General features: G+C 33.1%; 2 protein-coding genes and 1 pseudogene across 4 annotated transcripts; 1 reads left to right on the plus strand and 2 right to left on the minus strand.

The window, feature by feature from the left end:
* Nucleotides 1–2,433: 2,433 nt before the first annotated feature.
* On the minus strand, nt 2,434–6,293 carry LOC117228749 (uncharacterized). Of its 2 annotated transcripts, none has more exons than XM_033484721.2 (7): nt 5,988–6,293; nt 5,468–5,607; nt 4,321–4,659; nt 3,924–4,147; nt 3,654–3,848; nt 3,241–3,516; nt 2,434–3,173 (listed from the first exon to the last, which is right to left on the minus strand). In XM_033484721.2, the coding sequence occupies exons 3-7, from the start codon at nt 4,466–4,468 to the stop codon at nt 2,490–2,492; spliced, it is 1,527 nt and encodes a 508-aa protein (XP_033340612.1). In that variant the 5' UTR covers nt 4,469–4,659; nt 5,468–5,607; nt 5,988–6,293; the 3' UTR covers nt 2,434–2,489. The 2 variants fall into 2 exon arrangements, with proteins under 2 accessions (XP_033340612.1, XP_033340611.1); XM_033484720.2 differs by having other exon boundaries at nt 3,924–4,150; nt 5,988–6,284.
* Nucleotides 6,294–7,226: 933 nt separating this feature from the next.
* Nucleotides 7,227–9,846, plus strand: LOC117228698 (small ribosomal subunit protein uS19-like; annotated as a pseudogene). Its single transcript, XR_013033207.1, has 5 exons — nt 7,227–7,382; nt 7,673–7,753; nt 7,915–8,241; nt 8,431–8,516; nt 8,625–9,846. The product of XR_013033207.1 is annotated as a small ribosomal subunit protein uS19-like (transcript).
* On the minus strand, nt 9,386–13,574 carry LOC117228697 (uncharacterized). Its single transcript, XM_033484634.2, has 7 exons — nt 13,128–13,574; nt 12,847–13,016; nt 12,557–12,766; nt 12,078–12,454; nt 11,633–11,992; nt 10,721–11,515; nt 9,386–10,587 (listed from the first exon to the last, which is right to left on the minus strand). The coding sequence occupies exons 1-7, from the start codon at nt 13,250–13,252 to the stop codon at nt 9,826–9,828; spliced, it is 2,799 nt and encodes a 932-aa protein (XP_033340525.2). The 5' UTR covers nt 13,253–13,574; the 3' UTR covers nt 9,386–9,825.
* Nucleotides 13,575–14,053: the final 479 nt, after the last annotated feature.

Below are 14,053 nucleotides of genomic sequence, written 5' to 3' on the forward strand. Positions count from 1 at the left end.
AAAGTATTAGGATACTATAACAAATATTAATGTTTTAGTTGGCTATATAAAAACAAATATAATAACTATAATTGCTGTTTTGTGCGTTAAATAAGAGTCGCTATATACCAACTCTCTTTACTGATATGAAGAATTCTTTATGGATCTATTGAAGTTTTGTGATAACTGGAATCAGCATTAGTTTAAATAATTGTTAACTTACATTGTAGTGCAAATACCTCTTTATATTTTAATTGTTCTTTTTTAAAGATTAAACAAAAATAGTGTGCAACGTACAATTAAAAATCAGAAGTGAAAATATATATAATTTATTGTCTTAATTAAATTAATTAGATGGAAGAATAATAAACAGTAGGAGGAGATTTTAGATAATTTATAAGAATTTTAATCATTTGTTCTTTGATTAACATTTTCCAATCAACAGTGTTTATCAAAAGTAAAAGAAGAATATGTCTGTAAGAAAATTAACAATCTTGTTACAAAGGTGAAACGTAATACTTAAACAATTGTCTACATTTTATAATGGAGTGAGGTTCTATGAAGATCAAACGTAATTTCGAGACATTTTTCTTAATATTTGTGCTATAATTCAAAGCGTTCTCGGTTGAAAATCATATAGAAACACGTTAACAAGTGTTGCAAATTTATGTACGAAATATAATATTAACAATTCATTTATCATGAGGTATTGCAGATTGTAGTGAGGTAAACCCTCAAATACTAAGTTGTTAAGAAGTAATAAAGTCGTTTAATATACATGACACTCAAGGAGCGTTATATTTCTTCTGGCAGTGCCGTACATATTCTTTTTTTTATCATTTTGGTTAAATTTCGAAACTAAATATCTTATACCGTATAACTTCACCGTCTGACATTTTTTACGAAATCTATTCGCACTTTCAAATATTTTTTTTGCCAGAATACCAGCATATACAATGTACAAGAAAAATTACAATTACTTCTTCGTTGTGTCCATGTGAACCAAATTACAACATTGTCAATATTAGGCACAACGAAGCTACTATAATATATTATTATTCTTTTTTTTATATGATCCTATATGAACACGCACTTTTTTCTTATACTAATTAATTAATTAAAGATCTAATGCATTATACACGTCAAACATTGACATAGATGACTGATGTGTGTACACACTCTATTATCGTATCAAAAGAGACAAAGTAGGTAATTTATTATGATCCTAATCAAGAATAGTTAACTTTTTTATGTTGTATGATATAATGATCACGACATAATCAACTAAGAATAATAGAAATCTCAATGTATTCCATTTTGACTCTTTATATTATATGCATGTTAAAAAAGAATTTATGGATCAATTGGTCAAAAAATATAATATTCCAATAGTTTCCATGATGAATTGTACCTCTAACACGATATGTATGTACTAAAAATTACTTTGTTCGTCAATTCGGTGAATCAGTAAGGAGACAGTTTTATAAAGATTATTAGATTAGAAATGACTAAAAATTTGAATTAAAGATTTAATGTAATGCCATTGCTGCTTATTTATATTCCCTATCAAATCATCTTGAAGTTATATACAATAGTTTAAAATAATATATGTACATTGTACAAACATAAAGGCGGATCCTTTTTTCAAATTATGTAATTTGATTTTTACCTAAAACTCAATTATTAATACTATAATAAATACGTTTATAATTATAAGAATTAATACATGTAATCATATCAGGTCCACCTTTATGCAATAATAGTAACATCTTAATGATCATATAATATTTCATTATAAGAGATTAATCGGAATAACATAATTCCTGCTTACTAATTAATCATACCAGTTGGCAGTAAAAGTAATTAGTAAACAAACGTTTCAATGTATACATGGTAGTGGTCTTAAAACTTATATAGATATATCATATTATATATAAATGGAATGAAATAACATCGTTTGTATGTGAACATTCAGAAATTTGTTTTCATGATGCAAAACGTCAACATCTAAACAATTAAAGACAAAGAATTATCTTGGCAGCATACTATTCATGGCAGCAATAATTTCGATGTGACCGTTTTGCTTTCTTGTCCAGTACAATGGCGGGTTTAAACATATACGCGATTAAGTAACTAATCGATGGCTTAATTTCAAATTATATTTTTATGCAAAGGGAGATAATACGATAAATGTCAAAGATGAGAAAAACTGGGACACAAAGTTTTTCGCGATCACTGTGCATTACTGTTAATATTGGTGCAATTTTATATATAAAAAAAAAATTGTTAACACATCCAATTTAGTAAAATTCGTTTCAGTATTCCTTTTCTTTACGAAATAATAAAGCATTTTCCTTCCAGTTTTATCTTAAGAAAAAAGAAAATATTATGTGAAAAAGTAAAATTATTGTTTTAGGGGAAGCTTCTGCATTGTATAACTGTTCCCAAAAGTCATCCATTGTAATAAGTCCTATATTTGTGAAGGTACATTTATACATTGCCAAATTCAATTAGGCAAAGCCGTAAGGGTCAATAGTTTTGCTAGAGCAAGGTTGAACGTCATCAGGTGGTGGTTGCCATTGTTCTGACCACATGGCGGTACGAGCCATAGCCATTTCCACTTTTTCAATGCTGGTACTGGACATACATTCCATCTCCCAGTGAAAACCATTTTGAGTCACTTGCATTGAACTAGATTCAGTTATACCACAATAGTCCTGTGCGTTACTGTTCACTGGTACTTGCGAATTTTTATTTCTAACTTGCATAGAACCACTGCCTCTGTGCTCAGCACTGGGCCAAGGTCGAGGTTGTTCTATCGACTGTAAAGGTAACTGTCGCGGCACCCGTCTAGGTTTATTATCGTCTATAATATGACCACTATCAGTTTTAGTATTTATTAAATTTCCATCGCCCGCTGAACCAACGTCACCCTCTTTTTTTCGTCTTCTTCTCCTCCTTTCAGTGTCGACATCATCTCTTTGAATCTCTTCAGTATTATCTTCGGAAGGTAAGAAATGTTGCCTTGCAGAAGCCCAATGATCTTTCCTACTAGCACCTTGCTTGTACTTTGAATGATTATCATTGCTGTGGTGACCATTGTTTGTATTTGTGTCACTGTCTGCAGTCTGCTTCCTTGATTGTTGAGTTTTCCATGAAGCAGGTCTCTTAGGACTACGTTCTTTAAGAGTAACCTATAGAATTATATTATTGTATTTATAACTGTCTGAGCAAAACAATACAAAAAGTAAAACTACTTACTCCAGAAGAAGAGGAATTGTCAACAGGTTTATAAAGTTGTGTTGGGGTATGATTATGGCTATCTGGACCCCTACAACTAGATCCACTGCGACTATGTATCCATGAAAGTAAAAATGCTAAGATAGCACAAGACAATCCAAGTGCTGCTGCAGCAGATAACTGAGAACGAGTGCGTCGTGGTACCCAGCCTCCACTGTGATATTCCCATATAGAGCATGCTAGTAATGCGCTACTCAAGGCATAAGATAAGCCTATACCAGTGAATACCCAAGCATTCTATAAGAGGTGGATTCTATCAGATATATTAATTAAGATTGGAAGATACTAATAATTTGTAATAGAAAATTACAAATTTGATTACATAATATTACCATCAACAGAAGGATTTGTAAAACAAAGTATTGCTTACTTACCAATTTAGCCCAGTTGAGAGGAAAAACATAGACAACGTGTGAAATATCAAGGAAGAGGAGTAATGCAGTGACCAGAAAACAGAAAACAGCTACAAAGATCATGAAACGTAGCCGTCCAACTAAAGGCAGCATAAACAAACTGACCTTGGCAGTACCAGAACTGCACAGTGTTGCCAGACATGCTGCAGAGGATATCTGTTGAAATGTTATAACATTAATGATGTATCGATGATTGATAAACAGAAAAATAATAATAAAGATGCTACGTACAAGCAGTAAGAGTCTAACAACTCCAATAGCTGTTTTAAGATGTCCCTGTATGTCACAATAAAGAACCAAATGACTTGCTCTTGGCCAAGCCAAAGCATTAGAGGAAGAGCCATGGTAATCACCATAACCATAGCCGTGATAATTAGCATGTGAATCCCATGAATGAACCCCTGGTGAATCCAGTTCCAAAGGTTGGGAGCTAATTTGCCCCCCTGACCGACTGCCTGCTATTAATACAATATCAGAAAATGTACATATTCATACTCTGCCCAAAAATGTTGAATTAATTAAAAAGTTAATTAAAAACTATGCCTTTCAAATATTGGAAGTAAAACCTAATACCGCATTAGAGTTTCAAGACATTCGTTAATTGCCATTCATTTCATTATCATCGTACCAATTTCGAAGTCCTGAATATCTTCAGGTCTAGAGTATGCAGAAGCTGGTAGCTCCAGGTCACGAATCTCTTCTAAGAGAAGTACTTCTATCTCGTCGGCTGCATATAAGTCCGAGACCGAGTGAAGATGATGCCGAGTCTCGCTCATTACTCAAGTACACTCGATTGCTTACTCCTTCCTGCCTGCCGACGATCTTCTCTAATTGCTCCACTATCAACCACCATTCGTTACACATTGAATCTAAGAATTGCTCCATTTGTTTATTTGCCATTGTGTGCACATACTGTGTGCCATTTCTATTCTTGCAGGCAATACCACCCCTCTTCCTTACGCCACACCTAGAGAGATCCATTCAATATTGTCCAAGAATATGTGGAAAGCTGATTACAAACACATACTGTATAACAGTGTAAACATATAAAGAATGGGAATAAATGTGTAAATTAAAAAAACAAACACAGTTTCAAATAAAAATAATTTATTTTAAATAATAATATAACAATTAAAATAAAGGAACGAAAAGTAAAGTGAAAATAAAAATTAACATAATCACTTAAAATTATTTATAAATATGTTACAATATTTGATAATAATATTATCTCTCGCTTAAAGAAATATAGAATAAACAAATTAACGAATATTGAACAAGCACTCAAAATTTGTTTTATAAACATACAAACAATTCAAATAGGCTAACACCGAAGTTTGTTGATAGAAAATCCAAACATTTTTCTATAGTAGCTCACGTAATTATGTATTTTTGACATACATAACTATAAGATAGACAGCACTAATCATTATAAATAAAAATTTTTAATCAAATTTAATATTTATGTATAGATACATATAATTTTTCACAAGTTTTCGTATGTTTCAATTCCAAAAGGAATCGGCACAAATCGAAAAATGACAGAATGTAAATTTTATAATGCATTTTAAATGTCTCTTGGTCGTCGTTCAATATCAGGTATATCAAAAGCATGAAAGTGCAAGTCAAATTACATTCCACAGTTAGTTATATTTTTCTAATAAACTGTTCGTTAATTCCAAATCCACATGTGGTTGCATGTGGCATCCTTTGGGATGTACAGAGTTGAGCGAAAACATTGCAGTCACGGATTCAACGAGAAAACGGCCGGCACGTACCTCGAATATCTTCTCGTTGAACACGAAGCTTTGATCACATTTTTCCAAAATTTTTCATCATAAATTTGGTGATCGTCTAAAGAATATCCGCCATTACCTTTTTGCTGTTTTTACTCATGATCTACGTTCGTCACAGCAACCTAAAAACATGTAGATAGAATAACTACATATGTACATATCTTCTTCGACTAAGCTTTCTAATTCTATGGACAGAGGGCTACGAAAAGCAGTCCCCCACCAGTGTTCACGGAGAAATAAGTTACACAAGGAGTGGGTACAAGCGTTTAGTAGGTGGCGCATCTAGTAGGTGAACATTATAATTCTGAATTACGTTCGTGACGCGACGTAGAGCCTCTGTCTAATCCACTGATCGTAGTTCAGAATTATAATTTTCACCCGGTAAATGAGTTACGCCGCTGTGCGGAACTCCCGGCGAATGCGTCTGCGCTCCACTCCTTGCGTAACTTATTTCTCCGTGAACACTGATCCTGCTATTGTCCCCATCCCCAGATCCACGGACCCGTATCGGAATTGTGCTGATGTGGTGTGCTCTTTTGCTCACTCGCCATTTGTTCTCTTTATTTTAGGCTATAAGAGCAACACTGTTCAGCTGTGAATCGTGAGCCAATCAGATCAAAACAATTTCTTTTTCGGAATTAGCTTGCCCGTTCTCAGGTTACCAGCCGTTCCTGGAGTTTCTACTCAAGACCAGGTCCTGGTCTTGAAGTGGTGTCTAATGATAGGGATTCTGCTCAGAATCTGCTCCGAGTGGCGGAAAGGAGACTTCACGAATAGGATTTGACGATTCCAATGGATTGCCAATAGATTCCATTGAAATCATCCAATTCCAATACAGAACATTGCAGACCACCACTGTTCAAGAATTTACTTTTACTATGAATTTAAATAAATTAATTTCTCTTATGAACTTATGTTTCCAGGCATATCCTCTGATTTATTGTTAAACCATCGCTGACGCCATTTTAGTCATTTCCTTTTTTTTAAACACATTCGGGAATAGTTTTGTTTTTCTGCAATACCTACGTGTTTTTTGGACATACGTAATTGTTGCAAGAATTTATAGCGTTTTCTGTATTTGATTGAGCTGCAATATCAGTGCCCATTCATGTGAGTCACATTATTATATTTAGTGCTTTAACATCGATACAATTGAAGGATTCATATAAAAAGTTTTTAGTTGAGCGAGGTTATGAGCTTTTCAATTATTTTGAAATATACAAGATGTCCCGCAAAAACCTTAGGTACCCAACTTTCTAGTCGAGCCGAGTCGGGTTCCGAAAGTTCATAAAGTTCATGTACCTGAGAGTTACATACAGGGTGTCCCAAAAATGTCTCGCAATCCGGAAATGGCGGATTCCTCAGATCATTTGAAGCAACTTTTTCCTTTACAAAAATTTTCTCCGAGGCACCGTTAATGAGTTATTAACGAAAAACAGTGACCAATAAGAATCGAGTACGGCTGACGTGAGGCGGCCCAGCCAACCAGCGCACGAAGCCCAGTTCCGCTCATTGGCTCGGTCGCCTCGCGCCAGGTGAGCTGGGATTCGACCGCCTCGACCGCTGGCGCCGTTGGCCCGGCCGCCTCGACCGCTGGCGCCGTTGGCTCGGCCGCCTCGCGCCAGCTGAGCTGGGATTCGACCGCCTCGACCGCTGGCGCCGTTGGCTCGGTCGCCTCGCGCCAACTGAGCTCGCCTTTCATTGGTCACTGTTTTTCGTTAATAACTCGTTAATGGTACCTCGAAAAAAATCTTTGTAAAGGAAAAAGTTGCTTCAAATGACCTGAGGAACCCGCCACTTTCGGATTGCGAGACATTTTTGGGACCCTGTATATCGGGTCCCAAAAATTCACGAAGTTCGGGCACCTGAATTTTTACTTGAATCGGACAGTTATCGTGTAAATGAAAAGAATATCAAAACGTAAACATGGATATTTATGATTTTTTAAAAGATATGTTTTACTTACATAAAGTACGAAAATATCAAATTTTGAAACAATAAGACAAAAATTACGTTTTGATATTCTTTTTATATGTATACACGATAACTGTCCGACTTGAATAAGGATTCGGGTATCCGAACTTCGCGAATTTTCGAGACCCGACCCGAACCGTACATTCGGGTCATTTATTATAATTATATTACATTTTTATGTTATTTTTGATATCGCAATTTTTCACTTCTCAGATTATCAACAAGCAATTGTTTGGCTTGACTAGTGGGAAAGAAGTGCTGCATGTAAGGACCAATTTGTATCCTTCTTAACAGGTAATTTTTTTTAAATTTAACTAGTACAATGAGTCAAAATTCCTTAAAGTTAAAGCTATAAAATAAAGTAATAATATACCTATTATATCATATAAACATTAGTTACTAATTTTACATCCTTCTCCTTTCATCCTCTCTTCCGCTTTACGATTCTTTTCCAGGAAAGTAGGCGTGAGAGAATTACCCATCACAAATGAGATTGGATGTTACCAATGGATTTCCATTGGCAATTTATCGAAATTTTCCAATCACATTTGTGAGGCGTCTCCTGTCCGTTCTGAACAGAACCATTGGACACACTAGACACCAATGGACAGACTGGTCTTGAATGGAAATTCCAGGAACAGTCAGGTGCCTGAGAGCTGTGCCACCGAATGTGCTTGAATTGAGGGATTACTGTAGTTTGATGCTTCATGTAGTGATTTTTACGATTAATTGATGAATTGGTGTACGACGTCGATTGATTTATTGTCGAAAACATGGCAGAGGTACTTATTACAGATACGTTAAAACTATTGATTAGAATCATTCTCATTTGTCATAAAAACTACAAACAATTACATTAATACAATCCATGTATTCTTCCTCTTACTAAGGGAAGCAGTATTATTGTATAAGATAAAGCTTTATTCTCATTCTTGTACAGAACCTCTCATATTATTATGTATGAATTTCAGCAAGAAGAAACTCAAAAGAAGGAGAGAACTTTTCGAAAGTTCACCTTTCGAGGAGTTGACCTTGATCAACTCTTGGATATGCCAAAGTGGGTACTGTGTTTCATATAAATTAGAATTAACATAAATTATAAGTCCAACAATAGCTGTTACACATTTTTATTGTTCATGCAGTAAACACAATTACTTATTTACAGTGAGCAACTTATGGTTTTGATGCATGCTCGTGCTCGAAGACGATTTGACCATGGTATGAAACGCAAGTCTATAGCTCTCGTGAAGAAGCTGCGTAAGGCAAAGAAGGAAACACCGCCAAATGAAAAACCAGAGATTGTCAAGACCCATCTGCGTAATATGATTATTGTACCAGAAATGGTTGTGGATCTATTGTTGGTTTATATAATGGCAAAGCATTCAATCAGGTGGAAATGAAACCAGAAATGATTGGTCATTACTTGGGAGAATTTTCTGTTACTTACAAACCTATAAAACATGGTAGACCCGGTATTGGTGCTACACATTCCTCACGTTTATACCACTTAAGTAATTTGTATTTTTAGAAGTATAAAATGTAAAAGCTACTACAATTTTCCTTTCTATAGCAGCTTTACCATGTCTCAACATAACATTACATCAGGTTGAGCTCTATCTTCTATTATTAATTGGTTATTGATTACTTTGCCTAAAAAGAATATTCGTATAAATATATTTAAGGAATATATATTTCTAAATCAATTTTGATCTAATTCAAAAATTGTTTTTACAACTGTTTTTCGAAAGTCGAAAGTGCATTTAGCATGTAGTTTCATTAAATAAAAAGTATGGAAAATAAGTTTCATAAAAAAAGTATGGAAAATAATAGTACATCAAATACATATAATAAAAGTGAAGTTTATAAAAAGCTATAATGAAACTACATGAAAAATGGTTACATCACTAAATAAAAAACTTTTAGAAGTTTATTCTTATACGAAAGTTTATTTATAAATTGATAATTTAACAAAATATACATATATAAACTTCTGAGTAGAATATAAAATAAATGTATCAATTTTTAGTAGAAAAATGTCGCCACTTGAATGTGATGAATTATTGTATATCACGTAACATCGTTTTTTTCTTGCTGAATGTACAAACATATTCGGACATAAACTCACACACTCATTCATATCTTAGATATTTTATTTTTAAATACCATTGGTAAATAAATCTGTCAGTATTATAAATTCGAGTAATATTAAGTATTGTCAATTTTCTCTTTACCATGTAAACCATCATCGATATGTATAATGAAAAATTATATTTTTGCATACTGATATAAAACTTAACGTATCATTAACACTTCAGCATTGTAATATGTTGATTCCCATTTATACTTTAAATGTGTCAATCTACGCATTAAAATGAAGTCTCCTGAAACGTATCTTTTACTTTTATCGAATTTAGTGTTGATTCGCTCAATTGTTTGTGTTTAAAACCTTGTCCTCGTATGCTTTTTATTACTCTGTTTTCCTTAATCGATCGTTTAGAATCATTTCGCTGTAAACTCGTTGCCCGTTTCCTTGGTGAATTTCCAACTTCATCATTTTTTTCTGAGGAATTACTTGCACTATTAGTGCTTCCAGATGCAATACCAGATGTGTCAGATTCTGGAGTATTTCCATTTAGGCAACAAAGTAAACTATCGGAAAGACCGTCATCATTTAAAATATTTACGTCAGATTCTGATTGTTCAAAATCTCCTGTTCGCGAGGTAAAACTAAGATCAACGGGACTGGCAGTCAAAACACTTCTGGACAACAAATACTCTCTAAAGGTACTTGTTATAGACATTATACTTTGTTGGGTAACTGCGCAACAATCGTCAATAGTGGATGTAAGAAATTTCTGTTCCTCATCCATATATTTACCAATGTTTTCTTTATCTTCCAAATCAATGTTCTTTTTATAAATAATTTCACTTTCTTCGCTATTACGTTTGTGAGATTCTTCCAGAATTGAAGTACAATTTAGTGATTCAATCACATCAAGATTCGAGCTACGTATATTATTAGATAAATTATGTTGATTACAACTATTATTAATGGTGGCAAGATTGCAGAGGTTGGAGCCTGAAACCATCATTACTGGTTTTCTAGATCGAGGTGTCATCATTGTTTCCTAAAATCATTATGGAAAATAGTTTTAATCTCTTCATATCATTTTTCATACATAAAATTTCATATTATCATGTATATAGTAAAAAAGTACTCTATAAAAAAAAAGTTGTAAAATTGTCAGAACAAATACATACCTGCATAGCTTTTGTCATTTTAGTGGCACTTTGTGTAATTGGACTCATGCTTTTATCGTTGTTAGTAATAGGAGTTAACATATAATCATTAGTGGCCAGGCTTTTACGCAGTAGATTTGATGGTGTTGATGTATGAGTACCATATATATTCCAAAGTCTATTTTTAACTATGGGAGATAAATGAACACGTGCATTATCAGGATGTAATTCTATTTTGGAATGTTCTAATGGCTTTTTGTTGTCCTCAAAATACTTAGAAGAAATCACATCTACATTGGTTGTCTTGGATATTGATAATGTAGGTTCTGAATTTTGTCTTACTAATTCATTTTCTCTAGTTTCATATAGAGTACTTTGAGAAGAATACATGTCTGGTGGTTCACTTAATTGTCTAGATAATCTAACAATATTAGTTACAGTATTACTATCGCATCTCGAATTGTCAATTTTAAATTGCTCTTCATGAAAAGATGTGGTTTCATCACCTATATTGGAAAATATGGAATCATTTGCGCAAGAATTTCGTTCACATTTTTTAACCGAATTATTTAGACTCCAATTGTGATATCTTTCATCTGATTTCTCTTCTTTTATATCTGCGAATTTAATAAACATAGCCTTTCTCTTGTCTTTGTAATTTCTCAATGTAGGAGTATTGAGGCTACCAGTACTATTACTAATATGTTTAGTATGGAGAAGGCTACTGTCATTGCTCATATCACAGTTGTCCATGCTAAGTTCATCGTCTGATTTACTGAAGAGAACCTTTCTCTCGATTATTGATCTTTCTACATTCTATATAAGAACAAGTATGCAAATAAAATGTTAGTTAAAAATTGTGATTGTAAGCACAATCATGCTGTTAAAAATGAAATTAACATTCATTGTAAAAAGTATTATTTTCAATCTTACCGATGAAAGTATATTTTCTTCACTGCTAGATCTAGTGATACTGCAACTGATATTAATATCAATGAATTTTTTATGCCCCAAAATCTTTTTTTGAAAAATATGCTTCTTGATGGAGTCCCCAAGACTCTTAGTCCTACAATTTTTAACCTGTCTTGGTGTACCTTGACCATTCTCTTTATTAAACTGTTTTACTAATCTGCGTTTTTTAGCTGATTCTGGCATAGCTTGTATATGAGCATAAAGCTGTGCTAAAGCTGCTTGAGTATCTTGAGTAGAATTTGCTTTTGCTGTTAACTTGTGATCTACAAAACTAAATACAGTATGGGCTGTACCTGTTGTATCTGGTATTGATTCATTCAACTGTAATCATACATATTTAAATAAATTACACTTAAGTACTATAAAATGTTAATTGTGATTATTTAACTTAGAAAACCTTACTCACATCACTATTTTTAGGGCTCAGTAATTTTCTTTCCTGTTCTACCCAGTATGCTCTAATGTCTGTTGCTAGTTTTGGTGGAATTTCAAATAATTCAATTCCTTTTCTAATCATAAAGGCAACTAAACATGACAAATTTTGAGAATTAATATGCAAAGCCTCTGGTGATAACTTTCTTGGACACATTAAATGTGGAGTGAAAAGTGTAGCCAGTGTATCACAATTCATTTTGTTATTACATTCAAAACTAGCTGTTTTGTTAAGGAGTGTTAAAACATATTTGAGTAATATTCTGTTCATACATGGTAAAAGTAATAAAAGCAACTGGAGAGACCTTAATAATCTTGCATCATTGCTTCTTGTGTCAGAACCATACAATTCTAAAATATAAAAAATATAAGTCAGCTCTAAAAATAATAACTAAAGGTATTATATGCCTTAAGGAAGAAAAATTAGGGATCTACGTAATTTTATAAATTTACCAGCAATTTGACAGTGTGCAGGGTAATGTAAATCTGATAGCAAAGGTTCTGGTAATTCTGCTAAAAATCCTTTTAATACAGATGCACAATCGTGAACACTATATTGGCCATCATTGAGACTTAACGAAATACCTTGATACATTGTGCTTTTCAAATCTTGTTGTCTTGTTAATTTACCAGTACGCCGAAATATGCCCTCTTGTATAATATCTTTAAAGTTATTATAGTCATTAATATGTATAAGTAATAATCAAGTAAATTTTAAGAAAATTGATCAAACCTATACTTACTTTGTTCTTTGGATAAATACTCTATTAATTGTTTTACTTGATTAATTCCATCTTCGGTTAAGTTGGCCCCTTCTATACCCTTTTGTAAATTAATTGTTGACTTAGGTTTCTTTGCAAAGCCCAGAAGACCCCATCTTTTTAACTTTGCTTTTTCATTAATGCAGTCATTGCTACACAATTGAACAATTGATTTTGTACTTTAAAGTGCTAGTTTTATAGTGAATAAATCAAATTACGAACTAACATTGTGTATAAAATTTTAGTAAAAATTATCAACTCACTCTTCCGTATTGAGATCCAATTCAAAAGATAGATGCATTTTGACAAGTGTGTGAAATTGTTCCGGATTAACTTTTCTCATCCTAAAAGCTAATTTACCGTCTACATTGTCATTAAAATCTTCCATTGTATAAATTAATATAACAACAGCTTAAACACGCTCTAACATATTTGAATCTCACACGCACGCTCGTTACAATTTTGTTAACGGCGGTTATTTCCACTTTGTCTGAACAATTTCACTATTACTATACCCATTATATTCATAAAATCACAAATATACTTCATTCTGTGTACAGTAATCAAAATAATTCGTTAATGTACGACATAAATGATGTGACAATACTACTTTCATTCATTCATAATTGATCAAAACGATCGTTCAATCAATCCAACTGAATCCATGAACATCCATGAATTCAACTGTCTGATATTTACCACCAAATTATTAACGACATTATAAATCATAGATTATATAGTCGACATAGAGTGTAAACTTCAGTCAGTGACAGAGAAAGTGCTCTTTGTAACAGAGCCACAGCATGGACACAGACCGTAGATTGGAAACAGTTGGGAATATTTGGAAACAAACTTTTTCTGTAGAAGTTTGAAACTGCAGCATTTTTTACGTGCACATGTTGTAGAAAGAAAAGGGTCAGTGGACATGTACCGATAAATAGACTCATCAGTAACGTCACTTCAGAACTCATTCAATTTAATGTAATATGCATACACAAGTACAATATGTATGTACTATCGTGCAGCAACATGAATTGGGGATTCCCTACGTTGTGTGAACGAACAGTATTACCAATTGTCCGAGTTTCAGTTTGAGGTTATGTAATTTCCAACACTTTTAAAACTTCTATTTTGAAATCTTAATGTTTTTGATATAAACAAATTTTAATTTTGTTTTTGATGAATTGAT

This window comes from Megalopta genalis, chromosome 1, assembly GCF_051020955.1.
Source record: "Megalopta genalis isolate 19385.01 chromosome 1, iyMegGena1_principal, whole genome shotgun sequence".
NCBI lineage: Eukaryota > Metazoa > Arthropoda > Insecta > Hymenoptera > Halictidae > Megalopta > Megalopta genalis.

Bases quoted from the DNA above. Each gene is read 5' to 3' on its own strand.
- LOC117228749 (XM_033484720.2), bottom strand. From the start codon at position 4,468: ATGAGCGAGACTCGGCATCATCTTCACTCGGTCTCGGACTTATATGCA. The intron at 3,849-3,923 runs GTACGTAGCATC...ACATTTCAACAG, and splicing joins TTGTTAGACTCTTACTGCTT to ATATCCTCTGCAGCATGTCT. The intron at 3,517-3,653 runs GTAAGTAAGCAA...CACCTCTTATAG, and splicing joins CTCTCAACTGGGCTAAATTG to AATGCTTGGGTATTCACTGG.
- LOC117228697 (XM_033484634.2), bottom strand. From the start codon at position 13,252: ATGGAAGATTTTAATGACAATGTAGACGGTAAATTAGCTTTTAGGATG. The intron at 13,017-13,127 runs GTGAGTTGATAA...TCAATTGTGTAG, and splicing joins TTGGATCTCAATACGGAAGA to CAATGACTGCATTAATGAAA. The intron at 12,767-12,846 runs GTAAGTATAGGT...ATAACTTTAAAG, and splicing joins GTATTTATCCAAAGAACAAA to ATATTATACAAGAGGGCATA.